The 22,101-nt window shown below is 46.0% G+C and overlaps 1 protein-coding gene across 1 annotated transcript; it reads left to right on the top strand.

The window, feature by feature from the left end:
* Positions 1 to 14,944: 14,944 nt before the first annotated feature.
* Positions 14,945 to 17,243, top strand: LOC124648556 (subtilisin-like protease SBT3). The gene has a single exon (XM_047188296.1). It carries the CDS (start codon positions 14,976 to 14,978, stop codon positions 17,241 to 17,243), a length of 2,268 nt encoding a protein of 755 aa, XP_047044252.1. The 5' UTR covers positions 14,945 to 14,975.
* Positions 17,244 to 22,101: the final 4,858 nt, after the last annotated feature.

The following is a 22,101-nucleotide window of genomic DNA, read 5'->3' as shown; positions in this document are numbered from 1 at the left end:
TTCTACGCGCTTTTGCAAGCGGCAAGTGAACGTCTACCGCAGCAACAAGAGCCTCATCTTGTAGGCTTTGGAATCTCTTCAAGGGTGAGAATCGATAAACCCCTCGTTGCTACCGTCTTCTAGATTGCATCTTGGCTTGGATTGCGTGTTCGCGGTAGGAAATTTTTTGTTTTCTATGCAACGTTATCCCACAGTGGTATCAGAGCCGTGTCTATGCATAGATGGTTGCACGAGTAGAACACAATGGTTTTGTGGGCGTTGATGCTCTTGTTGTCTTTAGTTTGAGTACTTTGCATCTTTGTGGCATAGTGGGATGAAGCGGCTCGGGCTAACTTTACATGACCGCGTTCATGAGACTTGCTCCTCGTTTGACATGCAACTTGTATTGCATAAGAGGCTTTGCGGGTGTCTCGTCTCTCCTACTATAGTGAAGATTCAATTTACTCTTCTATTGACAACACTAGTATCACCGTTGTGGTTCATGTTCGTAGGTAGATTAGATCTTACTCGAAAACCCTAAACCACGTAAAATATGCAAACCAAATTAGAGACGTCTAACTTGTTTTTGCAGGGTTTGGTGATGTGATATGGCCATAATGTGATGATGAATATGTATGAGATGATCATTCTTGTATTGTGGCAACCGGCAGGAGCCTTATGGTTGTCTTTATATTTCATGTTGAGTAGTATTTCAAAGTAGTTGTAATAGTTGCTACATGAGGTGAACAACCATGAAGACGGCGCCATGGACCTTGACGCTACGCCTACGATGATGGAGATCATGCCCGTTGATGATGGAGATCATGTCCGTGCTTTGGAGATGAAGATCGAAGGCGCAAAGACTAAAGGGCCATATCATATCACATATGAATTGCATGTGATGTTAATCCTTTATGCATCTTATTTTGCTTAGGTCGCGACGGTAGCATTATAAGATGATCCCTCACATTAATATCAAGATAATAAAGTGTTCTCCCCTCGTATGCACCGTTGCACAGTTCGTCGTTTCGAAGCATCTCGTGATGATCGGATGTGATAGACTCAACGTTCACATACAACGGGTGTAAGCCATGTTGCACACGCGGAATACTTGGGTTTGCTTGACGAGCCTAGCATGTACAGACATGGCCTCGGGACAACGGAAACCGAAAGGTTGAACACGAGTCATATGAATGATATGATCAACATGTTGATGTTCACCATTGAAGCTACATCATCTCACGTGATGATCGGTTTTGGTGTAGTGGATGTGGATCGTGTACCACTTAACAACTATGAGGGATGTTGTGTTAAGTGGGAGTTCATTAGTAATTAGATTAAAACATGAACTAATTATCATAAACATAGTCTCGAGTAGTATTTTGAATTAATTTTGTAGTATTGGCATCCGTTTTCTACCATGCGCTAGTCTTGTTATTGAGATAGAAATACTGTTAAAATCTGACAAGAAACTTTACGGATTGGTACCGTATTGTTAAAGAATCAAGAAATGATTAAGTCCTATTGCAAACTTTTAGTAAACCTCACATTTTTGATTCAGAGAGCTATGTTTTCAATTAGTACCTAAAGTTATCTTGTCTCCGTGAAACTTGAAGTTCAAATCTGTTTGAAAAGTAAGGAGCTGAAAATTTAGTTTTCTGAAATAATCAAGGTATGAGATATATATGATATCTAAGACCTTATTGCAAGATGATAGAATATAATTTGGTGAGACTACATAAACTCATAAAGTTTTATGGGAATGTACGAAGGTTGAAGACGCAAGGCGTCCCAATCCTCCAACTATTGGGGCACTAACAATATTCGCATATCCATGAAGTGATCGTCCTTAGTATGCACCGTTGCTAAGACTCGTCGTTTCGAAGCATCACGTGATGATCGGGTGTTATAGATTCTACGTGTGCATACAACGGGTGCAAGCCAGATTTGCACATGCGAATACTGAGGTTATACTTTACGAGTCTAGCATGTACAGACATGGTCTCGAAAAGGTCTTCATGATATGATAATATTATGAGTGAAATTGTTCATCATATTAAAAGGTTACTAATAGTAAAATCCGGAACACTTGTCATATGATGATCAACTTCAAAGTAAGAACCTCGAGGTTATTGGTATTTGACCAACAAACCTAGAAGTTATTGATGTTGAAGTGTTTTTCCGAATAATGAGGAAAGCTAAAAGAGAAACTACAAAAAGATTATTGGCAGAAAGAAAGAAAAGACTAGAAAGTCTAGCTCAGGTGTATATAAATGATATACATGTTATGAATGTATGATACGTCTCTGACGTATCGATAATTTCTTATGTTCTATGCCATATTATTGATGATACCTACATGTTTTATGCACACTTTATGTCATATTCGTGCATTTTCTGGAACTAACCTATTAACAAGATGCCGAAGTGCCGCTTGCTCGTTTTCTGCTGTTTTTGGTTTCAGAAATCCTAGTAACGAAATATTCTCGGAATCGGACGAAATCAAGACCCAGTGTTCCTATTTTCACCGGAAGCATCCGGAACACCCGGGAAGGACCGGAGGGGGCACTGGGCCCCCAGACCATAGGCCGGCGCGGCCCAGGCCCTGGCCGCGCCGCCATATGGTGTGGCCACCCCTTCGACCCTCATGCGCCGCCTCTTCGCCTATATAAAGCCTCCGTCGCGAAACCCCTGATACGAAAAACCACGATACGGAAAACCTTCCAGAGCCACCGCCATCGCGAAGCCAAGATCTGGGGGACAGGAGTCTCTGTTCCGGCACCCTGCCGGAGCGGGGAAGTGCCCCCGGAAGGCTTCTTCATCGACACCGCTGCCATCTCCACCGCCATCTTCATCACCGCTGCTGCTCCCATGAGGAGGGAGTAGTTCTCCATCGAGGCTCGGGGCTGTACCGGTAGCTATGTGGTTAATCTCTCTCCTATGTGCTTCAATACAATAATCTCATGAGCTGCCTTACATGATTGAGATTCATATGATGATGCTTGTAATCTAGATGTCATTATGCTAGTCAAGTGAGTTTTACTTATGTGATCTCCGGAGACTCCTTGTCCCACGTGTGTAAAGGTGACAAGTGTGTGCACCGTGTGGGTCTCTTAGGCTATATTTCACGGAATACTTATTCACCGTTGAATGGCATAGTGAGGTGCTTATTTATATCTCTTTATGATTGCAATGTGTTTGTATCACAATTTATCTATGTGCTACTCTAGCAATGTTATTAAAGTAGTTTTATTCCTCCCGCACGTGTGCAAAGGTGACAAGTGTGTGCACCGTGTTAGTACTTGGTTTATGCTATGATCATGATCTCTTGTAGATTGCGAAGTTAACTATTGCTATGATAATATCGATGTGATCTATTCCTCCTACATATGCATGAAGGTGACAAGTGTGCATGCTATGCTAGTACTTGGTTTAGTCTTTTGATCTATCTTACACTAAAGGTTACTAAAATATGAGCATTATTGTGGAGCTTGTTAACTCCGGCATTGAGGGTTCGTGTAATCCTACGCAATGTGTTCATCATCCAACAAAAGTGTAGAGTATGCATTTATCTATTCTCGCTATGTGATCAATGTTGAGAGTGTCCACTAGTGAAAGTGTAATCCCTAGGCCTTGTTCCTAAATATCGCTATCGCTGCTTGTTTACTCGTTTTACTCGCGTTACTACTCGCTGCGTTACTACCGCTTGTTTATCGTCCCGGGCAAAGCACTTTTCTCGGTGTCGTTGCTACTACTTATTCATACCACCTCGTATTTCACTATCTCTTCGCCGAACTAGTGCACCTATTAGGTGTGTTGGGGACACAAGAGACTTCTTGCTTTGTGGTTGCGGGGTTGCATGAGAGGGATATCTTTGACCTCTTCCTCCCCGAGATCGATAAACCTTGGGTGATCCACTTAAGGGAAACTTGCTCGCTGTTCTACAAACCTCTGCTCTTGGAGGCCCAACACTGTCTACAAGAATAGAAGCTCTCGTAGACATCAAGCACTTTTCTGGCGCCGTTGCCGGGGAGGAAAGGTAAAAGGCTGTCATACTACGGTCTCGGGTAAAGTATTTTTCTCGGCGCCGTTGTGTGTGTGCTCAAAGCTATTTCCTTTAGATCCTGCAATTGCATCTTGTTGTTTCTTGTTTACACTAGTTTGGCATAATGTACAAGAGTGAGCTTCTTATTCTATTTCCTGATTTAAAACATGGATTGTTTGATGCGAAAATTAAAAAACCTATGAAATCTTATTTGCATGCTCGGTAGTAATATTAGTATGAACGCTTTGAACACCATTGTTGATAATGATATAGAAAGTTCTAAGCTTGGGGAAGCTGGTTTTCATGATATTTTTAGTCCCCCAAGCATTGAGGAGAAAATTTTCTTTGATGATACTTTGCCTCCTATTTATGATTATAATGATAGTGGTCTTTTGGTGCCACCTACTATGGAGAGTAAATTTTGTTGTGATTATACTATGCCTCCTACACTTGATGAGAATAATAATGATAGCTACTTTGTTGAATTTGCTCCCACTACAACTAACAAAATTGATTATGCCTATGTGGAGAGTAATAATTTTATGCATGAGACTCATGATAAGAATGCTTTATGTGATGGTTATATTGTTGAGTTTGCTCATGATGCTACTGAAAGTTATTATGAGAGAGGAAAATATGGTTGTAGAAATTTTCATGTTACTAAAATGCCTCTCTATGTGCTGAAATTTTTTAAGCTACACTTATTTTATCTTCCTATGCTTGTCACTTTGCTCTTCATGAACTTGTTTATTTACAAGATTCCTATGCATAGGAAGCATGTTAGACTTAAATTTGTTTTGAATTTGCCTCTTGATGCTCTCTTTTGCTTCACATACTATTTCTTGCGAGTGCATCATTAAAACTGCTGAGCCCATCTTAATGGCTAAAAAGAAAGAACTTCTTGGGAGATAACCCATGTGTTATTTTGCTACAGTACTTTGTTTTATATTTGTGTCTTGGAAGTTGTTTACTACTGTAGCAACCTCTCCTTATCTTAGTTTTGTGTTTTGTTGTGCCAAGTAAAGTCTTTGATAGTAAAGTAAGTACTAGATTTGGATTACTGCGCAGTTCCAGCTTTCTTTGCTGTCACGAATCTGGGTCTATCTCCCTGTAGGTAGCTCAGAAAATTAAGCCAATTTACGAGCATGATCCTTAGATATGTACGCAACTTTCATTCAATTTGAGCATTTTCGTTTGAGCAAGTCTGGTGGCCTAATAAAATCCATCTTTACGGACTGTTCTGTTTTGACAGATTCTGCCTTTTATTTCGCATTGCCTCTTTTGCTATGTTGGATGAATTTCTTTGATCCATTAATGTCCAGTAGCTTTATGCAATGTCCAGAAGTGTTAAGAATGATTGTGTCACCTCTGAACATGTTAATTTTTATTGTCCACTAACCCTCTAATGAGTTGTTTCGAGTTTGGTGTGGAGGAAGTTTTCAAGGGTCAAGAGAGGAGGATGATATACTATGATCAAGAAGAGTGAAAGCTCTAAGCTTGGGGATGCCCCGGTGGTTCACCCCTGCATATATCAAGAAGACTCAAGCGTCTAAGCTTGGGGATGCCCAAGGCATCCCCTTCTTCATCGACAATATTATCGGGTTCCTCCCCGAAACTATATTTTTATTCCGTCACATCTTATGTATTTTACTTGGAGCGTCCGTTTGTTTTTGTTTATGTTTGAATAAGTTCATCATGCTTGTGTGGGAGAGAGACACGCTCCGCTGGTTCGTATGAACACATGTGTTCTTAGCTCATAGTATTCATGGCGAAGTTTCTTCTTCGTTAATTTGTTATATGGTTGGAATTGGAAAATGATACATGTAGTAAATTGCTATAATGTCTTGGATAATGTGATACTTGGCAATTGTTGTGCTCATGTTTAAGCTCTTGCATCATATGCTTTGCACCTATTAATGAAGAAATACATAGAGCTTGCTAAAATTTGGTTTGCATAATTGGTCTCTCTAAAGTCTAGATAATTTCTAGTATTGAGTTTTGAACAACAAGGAAGACGGTGTAGAGTCTTATAATGTTTACAATATGTCTTTTATGTGAGTTTTGCTGCACCGGTTCATCCTTGTGTTTGTTTCAAATAACCTTGCTAGCCTAAACCTTGTATCGAGAGGGAATACTTCTCATGCATCCAAAATCCTTGAGCCAATAACTATGCCATTTGTGTCCACCATACCTACCTACTACATGGTATTTCTCCGCCATTCCAAAGTAAATTGCTTGAGTGCTACCTTTAAATAATTCAAAATTTATCACCCCCGATTTGTGTCAATGTTTTATAGCTCATGAGGAAGTATGTGGTGTTTTATCTTTCGATCTTGTCATTTACTTCGACGGACTTTCACAATGGACTAGTGGCACATCCGCTTATCCAATAATTTTGCAAAAAGAGCTGGCAATGGGGTTCCCAGCCCGATTAATTAACTTGCATTAATAATTCTCTTCACATGTTTTGCTCGATTCATCAGTAAGCAACTTAATTTTGCAAATAGACACTCCTTCATGGTATGTGATTGTTGGAAGGCACCCGAGGATTCGGTTATCCATGGCTTGTGTAAGCAAAAGGTTGGGAGGAGTGTCATCCATAAATAAAGAAAAACTAAACTAAAATACATGTGTAAATAAAAGAGAAGAGGGATGATCTACCTTGCTGGTAGAGTTAACGTCCTTCATGGGAGCCGCTCTTGAAAGTCTGGTTGATGAGGTAGTTAGAGTGCCCACTACCATTCGTTGACAACAACAAACACCTCTCAAAACTTTACTTTTATGCTCTCTTTATGTTTTCAAAAACCAAAGCTCTAGCACAAATATAGCGATCGATGCTTTTCCTCTTTGAAGGACATTTCTTTTACTTTTTATGTTGAGTCAGTTCACCTATCTCTCTCCACCTCAAGAAGCAAACACTTGTGTGAACTGTGCATTGATTCCTACATACTTGCATATTGCATTTGTTATATTACTCTATGTTGACAAACTATCATTGAGATATACATGTTACAAGTTGAAAGCAATTGCTGAAACTTTATCTTCCATTGTGTTGCTTCAATATCTTTACTTTAAATTATTGCTTTATGAGTTAACTCTTATGCAAGACTTATTGATACTTGTCTTGAAGTACTATTCATGAAAAGTCTTTGCTTTATGATTCACTTGTTTACTCAAGTCATTACCATTGTTTTGATCGCTGCATTCATTACATATGTTTACAAATAGTATGATCAAGGTTATGATGGCATGTCACTTCAGAAATTATCTTTGTTATCGTTTTACCTGCTCGGGACGAGCAGAACTAAGCTTGGGGATGCTTGATACGTCTCCGACGTATCGATAATTTGTTATGTTCTATGCCATATTATTGATGATACCTACATGTTTTATGCACACTTTATGTCATATTCGTGCATTTTCTGGAACTAACCTATTAACAAGATGCCGAAGTGCCGGCTTGTCATTTTCGCTGTTTTTGGTTTCAGAAATCGTAGTAACGAAATATTCTCGGAATCGGACGAAATCAAGACCCAGTGTTCCTATTTTCACCGGAAGCATCCGTAACACCCGGGAAGGACCGGAGGGGGCACTAGGCCCCCGGACCATAGGCCGGCGCGGCCCGGGCCCCGGCCGCGCCGCCATATGGTGTGGCCACCCCTTCGACCCTCCTGCGCCGCCTCTTCGCCTATATAAAGCCTCCGTCGCGAAACCCCCGATACGAAAAACCACGATACGGAAAACCTTCCGCGAGCCGCCGCCATCGCGAAGCCAAGATCTGGGGGACAGGAGTCTCTGTTCCGGCACCCTGCCGGAGCGGCGAAGTGCCCCCGGAAGGCTTCTCCATCGACACCGCTGCCATCTCCACCGCCATCTTCATCACCGCTGCTGCTCCCATGAGGAGGGAGTAGTTCTCCATCGAGGCTCGGGGCTGTACCGGTAGCTATGTGGTTAATCTCTCTCCTATGTGCTTCAATACAATAATCTCATGAGCTGCCTTACATGATTGAGATTCATATGATGATGCTTGTAATCTAGATGTCATTATGCTAGTCAAGTGAGTTTTACTTATGTGATCTCCGGAGACTCCTTGTCCCACGTGTGTAAAGGTGACAAGTGTGTGCACCGTGTGGGTCTCTTAGGCTATATTTCACGGAATACTTATTCACTCGTTGAATGGCATAGTGAGGTGCTTATTTATATCTCTTTATGATTGCAATGTGTTTGTATCACAATTTATCTATGTGCTACTCTAGCAATGTTATTAAAGTAGTTTTATTCCTCCTGCACGTGTGCAAAGGTGACAAGTGTGTGCACCGTGTTAGTACTTGGTTTATGCTATGATCATGATCTCTTGTAGATTGCGAAGTTAACTATTGCTATGATAATATCGATGTGATCTATTCCTCCTACATATGCATGAAGGTGACAAGTGTGCATGCTATGCTAGTACTTGGTTTAGTCTTTTGATCTATCTTACACTAAAGGTTACTAAAATATGAGCATTATTGTGGAGCTTGTTAACTCCGGCATTGAGGGTTCGTGTAATCCTACGCAATGTGTTCATCATCCAACAAAAGTGTAGAGTATGCATTTATCTATTCTGCTATGTGATCAATGTTGAGAGTGTCCACTAGTGAAAGTGTAATCCCTAGGCCTTGTTCCTAAATATTGCTATCGCTGCTTGTTTACTCGTTTTACTCGCGTTACTACCGCTGCGTTACTACCGCTTGTTTATCGTCTCGGGCAAAGCACTTTTCTGGTGCCGTTGCTACTACTTATTCATACCACCTGTATTTCACTATCTCTTCGCCGAACTAGTGCACCTATTAGGTGTGTTGGGGACACAAGAGACTTCTTGCTTTGTGGTTGCGGGGTTGCATGAGAGGGATATCTTTGACCTCTTCCTCCCTGAGATCGATAAACCTTGGGTGATCCACTTAAGGGAAACTTGCTGCTGTTCTACAAACCTCTGCTCTTGGAGGCCCAACACTGTCTACAAGAATAGAAGCTCCCGTAGACATCAATGTATTCCTTGTTTGGTCACACAATGAAATTCTTGGGTATTAGTACCATATTGGTTGGTATGAAGTGTCATACAAAACAACGCAATACAAGAATACAATGGCCTAAGTGACTGATAAGGAATATGATAGGAATGCACGTCTGGAACAAAAATAAAGTGTTATTATGTTCATCATTGGCATTCTATCTAGCCCTTAGAATTTATAATAAAGAACTTAATAATTGTTATTTTGCTCTGGTCAAATGAAAAACAATGAGTTGTTCAAATTATGACATTACTCCATGTACGATGGATAAGTTATTATAAATCTTAATGGTGAAACACACACACATAATACCGACGCTAAAAGGCAAATGATTTGAATTCCACTTATTTGTGGAACCGCCATTTAGGTCATGTTAGAAAGGAACGCATGAAGGAACTCCATGCAAATGGATTTTTGGAGTCATCTGATTTTTTGAATCGTTTGGCGCTTGCAAATCTTTTCTAAAAGAGAATGACTAAAATACCGTTCATAGGCCAAGAGTTGAACGGGCAACTAACTTAGTGGAAACATACATGATGATGTATGTGGTTCACTGGGCATAGTTGTGTGCGGGAGATTCTTCTACTTCATGAAAACTTCCAACAATGAATTGAGTATATAAATGTGGATATATTCGATAAGGAAGAAGTTTGAAACATTTGAATGGATTCAAATAAAATTCAGCACGAAGTGGAAATCATCGTAATAGAAAAGTCAAATATCTATGATTGGATCATGGTGGAAATATTTGAATTACGAGTTTTAGCGAACATCTAAGAGAGTTATGAAATTATTCTACAACTCACGTTTCTTGGAGTATCATAGTGATGATGAAGTATCCGAGAGATGTATCCAAACCTTGTTGGGTCAATGATGAGATAAAATATTGATGCTATTATATTTTTGTGAATTATGCTTTAGAGACTACCGCTTTTACACTAAATAGAGCATCATCATGATCCGTTGAAATGACACCATACAAGTTATGGCATGGGTATAAACCCTAATAGTCCTTTCTTTAAATTTTGGTATGCATAGCATAAGTAAATAAGTTTACAACCAAAATCGGATAAATGTCTTTGTTGGTTATCCCAGAGATTTGATTGGGAATTCTTCCCACAAGACAAAGACAAAAGTGTTTGTCAATGTTTCTTATTTCCGAGAAATTGTTTCTAGCGAAGTTTTTGAGTGGGAGGACAATAGAACTTGATAAGGTTTATGAACCTGAGCATAATGATCGAGTAGCACAAGCATCGGAATTGGTTCCGGAAGCGGCCACGTCGATCATAGCTCCCATGACTACAAAATGTTTTAGCCATGGAGATCAAAGTACCTATTGAACTTTGTAGGTATGATTTACTTTGTGATCAAATAAATGATTTGTGGACAAAGGATTTTTTTTTTTGAACAATGATAAATCAACTACATACAAAGAAGTTATGATGGGCCCTAACTCCGTTAAAATGGCTATACGCCATGAAATCCAAAATAGATGAATACTTTTTGAAAGTAAATGGATCTATAAAATTGATGGACTTGGATGGAATATCCTTGAAGAAGCTTGACTTGTCGAAAAGTTGTTTACAACAAAGTTCAAAGAGTTGACTACGATAAGATTAGATCTTCATAGCAATGCTTATAGTCTATGTGGATTATTCTAGTAATCACTACATATTTCTTTTATGAGATATGCTAGTAGGATGGCAAAATACACTACTTAACAGAAGTGTGTATTAATGGTGTATACAAGATACAACCAATAGTTTTGCTAGTCCATAGAATACTAGATAGGTATACGAACTTCAATTGGATGAAGTGAGTATCGCGGAGTTGGAATCTTCACCAGATGAAAATAGTCAAAGAGTTTTTGATTTCATCAGAGACGATGAAGAGGCTTGCGTTTGCAAGAAATTAAGTGGGAGCACTGAGACATATTTATAATACTTATGTAGATGACATATAGTTGGTTATAAATAATGTAATTATATACTTGATTAAAAGGTTTCATTGAGAATTAACTTTAATGAAAGGATAAGAACTAAAACATATTTAGTGTCAAGATCTATGAAGATAGATTGAAACACATAATAAGTTTAAGTCAAAGTACATAGAATGGATATTGAAGTAGTTCAATATAGAAATATTAAGAAAATATTCTTGTCATGTGAAGGTTTAACAAGACTTGAGTGTATCTGACACTCAATGAGTAAAAACACATGAGTGATTATAGATCACAAATAATATGTACACAATCAGATGTCATGTGCTCTTAAAATTTTTATGAGCATGTACCAGAATGATTCATGTGATGATCATTGAAAAACAGTAAGAATATTCTTGAGTACTTAAGAAGAAACCAAGGATATATATATATATATTATTTTGTATGGGGTAATGACAAACAAATCGCTGTAATGTGTTGCACCGATATTTGTTTGGTCACATATGAAAATAAATCTCAATCTCAAATAGGCTAAGTGTTGTTTAAAAGGTAGCACAATGAGCTAGAATAAGTCTATGCTAGATTTAGATGTGTTCTAAATATTGTGACGGATTCTACAAAAGAAGGCAGAGCATGTCATTGTTTTGACAATGACTGAGGATGTTAAGTCAAGAAGTTCTTTGAGAACTTGGTGTAGTTCCGATAGTGTCAGAACTTTGAAGCTATATTGTGTATGGCAATATTAGTGACATATTTCAGACCGCGGAATTAAGGTTCCACCAGAGGACTGAACATATAAGAATAAATGCCAACTCATTTGGAAAATGAGTGATGCGTTGAGACGCAAATGAATTGCAAAATACATACATTTCTGAGCGTGTCAGATCCGTTGACTAAAACTTTTCCCGTGAGCAATACATGATAAAGCACCGGAAGGCCAAGGTGTTATATCTTTACAAATGTAAACTAGATTATTGACTCTAGTGCAAGTGGGAGACTTGTTGGAGATATGCCCAAGAGGCAATAATAAATGGTTATTATATATCTTTGTGTTTATGATAATGTTTACATACCATGCTATAATTGTATTAACCGAAACATTGATACATGTGTGTTATGTAAACAACAAGGAGTCCCTAGTAAGCCTCTTGTATAAACTAGCTTGTTGATTAATAGATGATCATGGTTTCGTGATCATGAACATTGGATGTTATTAATAACAAGGTTATGTCATTATATGAATGATGTAATGGACACACCCAATTAAGCGTAGCATAAGATCTCGTCATTAAGTTATTTGCTATAAGCTTACGATACATAGTTACCTAGTCCTTATGACCATGAGATCATGTAAATCACTTATACCGGAAAGGTACTTTGATTACATCAAACGCCACCTGCGTAAATGGGTGGTTATAAAGGTGGGATTAAGTATCCGGAAAGTATGAGTTGAGGCATATGAATCAACAGTGGGATTTGTCCATCCCGATGACGGATAGATATACTCTGGGCCCTCTCGGTGGAATGTCGTCTAATGTCTTGCAAGCATATGAATAAGTTCATAAGAGACCACATACCACGGTATAAGAGTACTTGGCAGGAGACGAGGTTGAACAAGGTATAGAGTGATACCGAAGATCAAACCTCGGACAAGTAAAATATCGCGTGACAAAGGGAATTGGTATCGTATGTGAATGGTTCATTCGATCACTAAAGTCATCGTTGAATATGTGGGAGCCATTATGGATCTCCGGATCCCGCTATTGGTTATTGGTCGGAGTGAGTACTCAACCATGTCCGCATAGTTCACGAACCGTAGGGTGACACACTTAAAGTTGGATGTTGAAATGGTAGAACTTGAATATGGAATGGAGTTCGAATATTTGTTCGGAGTCCCGGATGAGATCCCGGACATCACGAGGAGTTCCGGAATGGTCCGGAGAATAAGATTCATATATAGGAAGTCATATTCCAAGTTTGGAAATGATCCGGTGCATTTATGGCAGGTTCTAGAAGGTTCTACAAAAGTCCGGAAGAAATCACCATGGAAAGTAGAGTCCCGGAGGGACTCCACCTTGCATGACCAGCCAACCCTAAAGGGGAGGAGTCCAAGGTGGACTCCCCTAGGGTGGCCGGCCAACCCACCTCAAGGAAAGGTGGGAGTCCCACCTTGGGTAGGACTCCCTCCTTGAGTAGGTTTCCACATATGGGAGGTTTTAGTGTTGGGGTCTTATTCGAAGACTTGGACTAGAACTCTTGGTGCTTCCACCTATATAATGAGGGGCATAGGAGAGGGGGCTGATCACTTCAAGCCTCAGCCTTGGCCGCACCCCTTAGAGGGCCGGCGCCCAACCCCCTCTCTCCCCAAACCCTAGCGGTCTCTCTCCTCCACCACATCCCGCACGCTTAAGCGAAGCTCCGCCGGATTTCTCCACCACCACCGACACCACGCCGTCGTGCTCGTCGGATTCAAGAGGAGCTACTACTTCCGCTGCCCGCTGGAACGGGGAGGTGGACGTCGTCTTCATCAACAACCGAACGTGTGACCGAGTACGGAGGTGCTGCCCGTTCGTGGCGCCGGAAGCGATCGTGATCAAGATCTTCTACGCGCTTTTGCAAGCAGCAAGTGAACGTCTACCGCAGCAACAAGAGCCTCATCTTGTAGGCTTTGGAATCTCTTCAAGGGTGAGACTCGATAAACCCCTCGTTGCTACCGTCTTCTAGATTGCATCTTGGCTTGGATTGCGTGTTCGCGGTAGGAAATTTTTTGTTTTCTATGCAACGTTATCCTACACCTTTGCCCGTCGTTTCTGGCACTCCATTGGTGTTGGCTGCGATGCGGCCTGGCCCGTCGAAGCAGCAGCTACCTGTGCTCTGCCGGTGTCGGCGCCTCGTGCGATGGCCTCCACTCTTCGGCTCCTGTGCTTTTGGCACCTCTGGAAACACCGCAATGGTGTGGTGTTTAATGGACTTCCTCCCTCTCTTTCGCTGCTCCAAAAAAGCTGCCGCGACGACACTGTATTGTGGCGTGCCAGACTCCCTGCTGAGCTCCGCGACGTCGACCAATGGCTCACCTATTTCCTCCCCGAACGACCATGATCTCCTTTGTGTTGTAATTTGAGCTCACTCCCTCGGTGGTTGCGTTGAGTGTTGTCTCCCTCTCCCCTATAAAAACTGCTGCCCCACAATGGGGGTTCCACCCCAATCTTTGATGAAATGGAAATATTCAGTCAGGAGCCTTTGCGCTCCTCCCGGTGATCACTCAAAAAAAAAAACTGCGGTTTCAGTTTTTTTTCTAGGTGACCCAGACTTACAAGTTACAAGAATCTCGTGGAGAGACACATGAAATAGGTGTATACATCAATGGATATATGCAGATTCCGGGCCGCCCCTTTTTCAAAGCAAGAATATGGTGTAACGCACTAAAACACATGATCCATAACATGTTCATTGGATTTGTCCTCTTATTTAAGTAGTCGGTCACTTCCGCCGGAGACTACGTACACTTCCCAATGATCAACAGAACAGTTAAAGCCATGCATAATACTGTACTAACCATGTTAAGCAGAACCATCTATACCATTAAAATAAAAAAATCGTTGCATGGTAATGCCTAATCAGACAAAGAGACTGCACATAATAAGTGGTAGCTGCATGATACCCTATCATACACTTGTAAAGTACTCGCCAACATGCGCGTCCCCTGCAGTACACGACACAGTGTCCAGCACCACGTACGTACGCGACGAGCAGAGGGCGAAACAGAGGAGAGGAGGATGCCCATGTTCCAACAGGGACTCGTCAACCACCGAATGCATGGGTCGGAATCCAAGATTATACGGTATACCGGTCAGATCGCTCGCCATGTCCAAGCAGTTTAAATAGCGACGCCCGCCATTGCCGCAGCAACGTATCCGATACGACGCCGGCCGTAGTACATACGTACGTACGTAGCGCGATGAGGCCATGGTTGGCGTTGGTGCTGGTCGCGCTGTGCGTTACAGCTGCTACGGCTGAAACCGCGCCGGCCGCGTCCTACATTGTGCACATGGACAAGTCGGCCATGCCGGCAGGGTTCGCGAGCCACCTGAGCTGGTACGAGTCCACGCTCGCCGCCGCCGCCCCGGGGGCAGACATGTTCTACGTCTACGACCACGCGATGCACGGCTTCGCGGCGCGGCTCCCCGAGGCGGAGCTCGAGACTCTCCGCCGCTCCCGCGGCTTCGTGTCGTGCTACCCCGACGACGCGAGGGTGGTGCGCGACACCACGCACACGCCCGAGTTCCTCGGCCTCAGCGCGGCGGGCGGGCTGTGGGAGGCGTCCGAGTACGGCGAGGACGTGATCGTCGGAGTGGTGGACACGGGCGTGTGGCCCGAGAGCGCGAGCTACCGTGACGACGGGCTTCCGCCGGTGCCGGCGCGGTGGAAGGGCTTCTGCGAGTCCGGCACCTTGTTCGACGCCGCCAAGGCGTGCAACCGGAAGCTCGTCGGCGCGCGCAAGTTCAACAAGGGCGTCTTCGCCAACTCTAACGTAACCATCGCCGTCAACTCCCCCCGGGACACCGACGGCCACGGCACGCACACGTCGTCCACGGCCGCCGGCTCGCCCGTGAGCGGCGCGTCTTTCTTCGGGTACGCGAGAGGCACGGCGCGCGGCATGGCGCCCCGCGCCAGGGTCGCGGTGTACAAGGCCCTGTGGGAAGAAGGCACGTACACATCCGACATACTCGCCGCCATAGACCAGGCCATCGCCGACGGCGTCGACGTGCTCTCCCTCTCCCTTGGCATAAACTTCAGGCCGTTTTACGAAGACCCCATCGCCATCGGCGGGTTCGCGGCGATGCAGCGCGGCGTGTTCGTGTCGACCTCGGCCGGCAACGACGGCCCGGACCTAGGGTACCTCCACAACGGCACGCCATGGGTGCTCACCGTCGCGTCGGGGACGGTGGACCGGAAGTTCTCCGGCATCGTCCGGCTCGGAGACGGCACGACCGTCATCGGCGAGTCCTTGTACCCGGGGACCCCGACCAGCATCGGTAACGCCGGGCTGGTGTTCCTCGACGCGTGCGACAACTCCACCGCGCTCTCCATGAACCGCGACAAGGTCGTCCTCTGCGACGCCACCTCCACCGACTCCCTCAGCTCCGCGATATACGAGGCGCAGCAGGCGAAGGTGCGCGCCGGGCTGTTCCTAACGAATGACCCGTTCAGGGAGCTGGCGGAGCACTTCGAGTTCCCGGGCGTGATCCTGAGCCCGCAGGACAAGCCCGCGCTGCTGCACTACATCCAGCGTAGCAGCCGCGGCCCGCCCAAGGCGTCGATCAAGTTCCAGGTGACCGTGGTGGACACAAAGCCCGCGCCGGTGGTGGCCACGTACTCGTCGCGCGGTCCGTCGGCGAGCTGCCCGAGGGTGCTGAAGCCGGACGTGCTCGCGCCGGGCTCGCTCATCCTCGCGTCGTGGGCGGAGAACGTCACCATCCAGAACGTCGGGGAGCAGGCGCTGTTCGGGAAGTTCAACATCATCTCGGGCACGTCCATGTCGTGCCCGCACGCGTCGGGGGTGGCGGCGCTGCTGCGGGCCGTGCACCCGGAGTGGAGCCCCGCGGCGGTGCGGTCGGCGATGATGACGACGGCCAGCGCGTCCGACAACACCTTGGCTCCCATCAAGGACATGAACGGGCAGGGGAACGAGGCCGCGACGCCGTTGGCGATCGGGTCCGGCCACATCGACCCGAACCGCGCCGTGGACCCGGGCCTGGTGTACGACGCCGGGCCGGAGGACTACGTGAGGCTCATGTGCGCCATGAACTACACCAAGGCGCAGATCAGGACCGTGGCGCAGTCGCCTGCCGCCGCCGTGGACTGCGCCGACGCGTCCCTGGACCTCAACTACCCGTCGTTCATCGCGTTCTTCGACCCGGCCGGCGCCGCCGGCGAGAGGAAGTTCGCCAGGGAGGTTACGAACGTGGGCGACGGGCCGGCGAGCTACAGCGCCAAGGTGAAGGGCCTGAGGGGGCTGACGGTGAGCGTGGTGCCGAGCAGGCTGGTGTTCGGCGGCAAGCACGAGAAGCAGAGGTACACGGTGGTGATCCGGGGGCCGCTGAAGAACAAGGCCCCCGACGCCGACGTGGTGCTGCATGGGTCGTTGACGTGGGTGGACGACGCCGGCAAGTACACGGTGAGGAGCCCGATCGTGGCGACGACGGTGAGCTCCGCGGGGCTATAGGATATGTATGTACTTGTAGGCTGATACCGGCATACCGAACATTTTATACACGTCCATCAATTCGTTCAAGCAACGGCCGGAGGTAGACGAACAGGGCAAGTGAAGACTGTGATCGAGCGACTAACCTCACGCCAATACGCCATGCATGGTTCTACTAGCATATCCCTTAAATCTAAACTGCAAATACACTTCTGAAATGCACTGAAAACCTAGTCCCGTGGTGACGTCGGCTCCGGCAGCTCATGCTGCATGGGTCCGGCTTCTTCCTGAGGAGGAGCGGTTTCAGCGGTATGTGCGAGGAAGTGCACGAAGTGGCACCTTTGCTTCTCTAACACCTGGGAGACCCAGACGGATCTGCATTGGTCTTCCACCGTTGTTTCCTGCTCAGGGCGGATTGAGTGGGTTTTGAAATTTCCAGATCTAAGGCGGAATCTTCCTTAGGAAGCTCCTGCATTTCAGATCGGATCTTCGCGACTGCATCCTACTCAGCAGCGGTCGCGGCAGCGTTACTTACCAGTGCGTTCCCGTCGGAATCGACGGTCTCGCCGATGAAGATGTGTATCCTGCCAATCGGGATGATGGAGAGCTTGACGGGGTTTGTCTTAGCCAGAATCCAGCACTCATTTGGGGAGCGCCGGCACAGCATCCTCCGTTTGGGGGAGCTGTTCCCACACCGGCGCCCCCAAAACGGCGGCCCCGATAGATTTTTTTTTTACAGAAACTACATACTCCCTCCGGTCCTAAATATAAGCCATATAATTTCTGGCACGGAAATTAAGAAACGCATATTTAGGAAAAACTACACCATGTTTGGCTAGGGTTAACCGTAAGTAATTGCCGTGAGCTAATATAGGACTTTGCATAAGATAAGTAAACCTAATCAAATCTCCAAAAATATTATCCATACAAGTAGGGCAACGCAATAAACCTATATTCTAGAATTTTTCTCAAAAAACTATATGGCTTATATATAGGAACGGAGGGAGTATTATGCTTAAAGTTTCATTTTAATGTCATTCAGGATCGAGGAATGAACAATATTTTCGGACAAATCCGATGAAAACATTATTCACTCATCAACCCCGGATGACATATGAAACCCGATTCACCTATAGCCTACTACGTCTACTGGCCACTTGGCTCTATGGAGGTGGATGATCGCCCGCTGCTCTCTCCGATGGTCTCTCCCCTGCTCTCTACGGTGATCCTCCGTCGATGATCCCCTGCTCTCTCCGCCACGAACGTCCTGTAGGCGGCTCTACCCGCGTCCAACGCCTCCTGACGCAGCTGCCGCTCCAGGTCCTCCCGCCGCCGACGGTGATCCAGCTCCTGCCTCTGTAGGCGGAGCTGCAGCTCCGCCAAACGCCGCCGCTCGCAAACTTCCTCCTGAATCTGCATCTCTTCCCGCAGCAACCGCCGCAGCGCAAGCTCCTCCCACCCCCTCTGATGGCGTCGATCCCACCGGCGCTGGGTCACCTCCTCCCGCCGCTGCCGCCGCGCCTCCAGGAACTCTAGTCGCTCCGCCTCCTCCGCCTCCGCCCGCTGCCGCCGCTCCGCCTCCTCTTGTTGCCGCGCCACCTCCTGCCACGCCACCCGCCGCCGTCGCGCCTCCTCGGTCACCCGCAACCGCCGCTCCACCTCCTCCGCCTCCGCCCGCTCCCGCCGCTCCGTCTCCTGGCGCTGCCGCTCACCCGCGTCGTAGGCATCTACGGTCGCTGCTAGCGCCGCCTCCTCCCACGCCTCTTTCTCTGCGAGCTGCGGGTCCGCCTCCACGACTTCTACGGCCGCTTCTAGCGCCGCCTCCTCCCACGAATCCCACATTGTGCTATTTTCTAGGGTTTTTGCAGCAATAGCGGGGGAGGAGGGTTAATATAGACCGCCGGCGGGGCGGGAAACTTCCCGCGCGGTGTCGCGGCGGGAGAATTTCCCGCGCGGCGTCGTGGCGGGAGCGTCGTGGCGGTAAAATATCCCGCGCGGCGCCCTGGCGTCACTGACAGGCGGCTCCCACGCCCAAAAAAATCAGCCTCGCGAGGTGCCGGGGCGCCCGATTCACGCCCTTAGTGAAGGGGCCGGCACGGGGTTGCCGGTGATTCTATTGGGCTCCAAAATTGACCGGCGTCGTTTGGGGCGCGCCGGTGCGAGCCCATTTTCGCTCCCGGCCCCCAAAATGCTACCGGGGCCGCTATCGGGGGCGCCGGTGGAGATGCTCTTAGCCCCCGTTGGAGATGCGCTAACTGAAGTGGTGAATCCCGTAAATCCGACCTCTCCAGAAATTTCTTTCATGGTTCTCCCCCTTTCTAGAACCAGAATGAAACAATCCGAGCACAGATCAAAACCAACACCTCCCACTGATCTCCCACCCATTCAAAGCGAATCAGATCGAACCGAGAGGCGAAAGGACACAGAGATCATGAGAACCGATCGAGAAGGCATCCTCGAATCGAGACCATCCGGTAAAGGCGCATGCGGCGATGTTCTTCTTCTTCGTTGGCGGCGTGGAACAGGGGACGGGGCGGGTCCTCAAGGAGGCGGCGGGGCGGTGCCTGCGCTGCGGCGGCTGATGACCCACAAGTATAGGGGGTGTACCGTAGTACTTTCGATAAATAAGAGTGCCGAACCCAACGAGGAGCAGAAGGTGTTGACAAGCAGTTTCGATGAAGGATTCACTGTAAATGCTCACATACAAGTATTCATGGGGTTTTGATATAGCAGATGAATAAAGTACAAGTAAGTAAAATGCGAGAGTAATAATTGCAGCGAGTGGCCCAATCCTTTTTAGCACAAAGGACAAGCCGGTTTGTTTACTTATAATGACCAAACGTTCTTGAGGACACACGGGAATTTAGTCTAGTGCTTTCGCTTCATATAGCTGATTAATCTTCATTGTTTTGATAAGTGTTGTGTGGGTGAACCTATGCTAATGCACCGCCCTTCCTAGGACTAATACATACTTGTGATTATACCCCTTGCAAGCATCCGCAAATACAAGAAAGTAATTAAGATAAATCTAACCACAACCTTAAACTCTGAGATCCTGCTATCCCTCCTGCATCGATATACCAACGGGGGTTCAGGTTTCTGTCACTCCGGCAACCCCGCAATTAGAAAACGAATACAAGATGTATTCCCTGATGTCTACGGGTGCTTCTATTCTTGTAGACAGTGTTGGGCCTCCAAGAGCAGAGGTTTGTAGAACAGCAGCAAGTTTCCCTTAAGTGGATCACCCAAGGTTTATCGAACTCAGGGAGGAAGAGGTCAAAGATATCCCTCTCATGCAACCCCGCAACCACAAAGCAAGAAGTCTCTTGTGTCCCCAACACACCTAATAGGTGCACTAGTTCGGCGAAGAGATAGTGAAATACAGGTGGTATAAATAAGTATGAGCAAGTGGCAACGGCACCGGAAAAGTGCTTTACCCAAGTACAGTAAACAAGCGGTAGTAACGCAGCGAAGAGTAACGCAGTAAAACAATAAACAAGCGAGAGCAGTATTTAGGAACAAGGCCTAGGGATTAGACTTTCACTAGTGGACACTCTCAACTTTGATCACATAACAGAATAGATAAATGCATACTCTACACTCTCTTGTTGGATGATGAACACCACTAATTGCGTAGGATTACACGAACCCTCAATGCCGGAGTTAACAAGCTCCACAATATTCAATGTTCATATTTAAATAACCTTAGAGTGCATGACAGATCAACACAACTAAACCAAGTACTAACATAGCATGCACACTGTCACCTTCACACTATGTAGGAGGAATAGATCACATCAATACCATCATAGCAATAGTTAACTTCATAATCTACAAGAGATCATAATCATAGCCTACGCCAAGTACTAACACGGATGCACACACTGTCACCTTTACACACGTGGGACAAGGAGTCTCCGGAGATCACATAAGTAAAACCCACTTGACTAGCACAATGACATCTAGATTACAAGCATCATCATATGAATCTCAATCATGTAAGGCAGCTCATGAGATTATTGTATTGAAGCACATAGGAGAGAGATTAACCACATAGCTACCGGTACAACCCCGAGCCTCGATGGAGAACTACTCCCTCCTCATGGGAGACAGCAGCGTTGATGAAGATGGCGGTGGTGTCGATGGAGGAGCCTTCCGGGGGCACTTCCCCATCCCGGCGGCGTGCCGGAACAGAGACTCCTGTCCCCCAGATCTTGGCTTCGCGATGGCGGCGGCTCTGGAAGGTTTCTCGTACCGTGGCTTTTTCGTATCGAAGTTTTAGGTCAGGGACCTTTTTATAGGCGAAGAGGCGGCGTCAGAAGGTCAACGGGGCGCCGACATAACAGGGGGGCGCGGCCCCCCCTCTGGCCGCGCCGGGCTATCGTCTGGGGCCCACAGGGCCCCCCTCTGGCGACTCTCGGGTGTTCTGGAAGCTTCGTGGAAAAATAGGATGCTGGGCCTTGATTTCGTCCGATTCCGAGAATATTTCCTTACTAGGATTTCGGAACCAAAAACAGCAGAAAACGAGAACCGGCCCTTCGGCATCTCGTCAATAGGTTAGTTCCGGAAAACGCATAAATATGACATATAATGTGTATAAAACATGTAGATATCATCAATAATGTGGCATGGAACATAAGAAATTATCGATACGTCGGAGACGTATCGGCATCCCCAAGCTTAGTTCTGCTCGTCCCGAGCGGGTAAACGATAACAAAGATAATTTCGGAGTGACATGCCATCATAACCTTGATCATACTATTGTAAACATATGTAATGAATGCAGCGATCAAAACAATGGTAATGACATGAGTAAACAAATGAATCATAAAGCAAAGACTTTTCATGAATAGTACTTAAAGACAAGCATCAATAAGTC

The sequence above is a fragment of the Lolium rigidum genome, chromosome 4, assembly GCF_022539505.1.
Source record: "Lolium rigidum isolate FL_2022 chromosome 4, APGP_CSIRO_Lrig_0.1, whole genome shotgun sequence".
In the NCBI taxonomy this organism is placed as follows: Eukaryota; Viridiplantae; Streptophyta; class Magnoliopsida; order Poales; family Poaceae; genus Lolium; species Lolium rigidum.
The sequence above is the reverse complement of the archived record's forward strand: the minus strand, read 5'-3'. Positions and strand labels throughout refer to the sequence as shown.

What these genes read in the sequence shown, in the direction of transcription:
- LOC124648556 (XM_047188296.1), top strand. Translation starts at nt 14,976, where the DNA reads ATGAGGCCATGGTTGGCGTTGGTGCTGGTCGCGCTGTGCGTTACAGCT.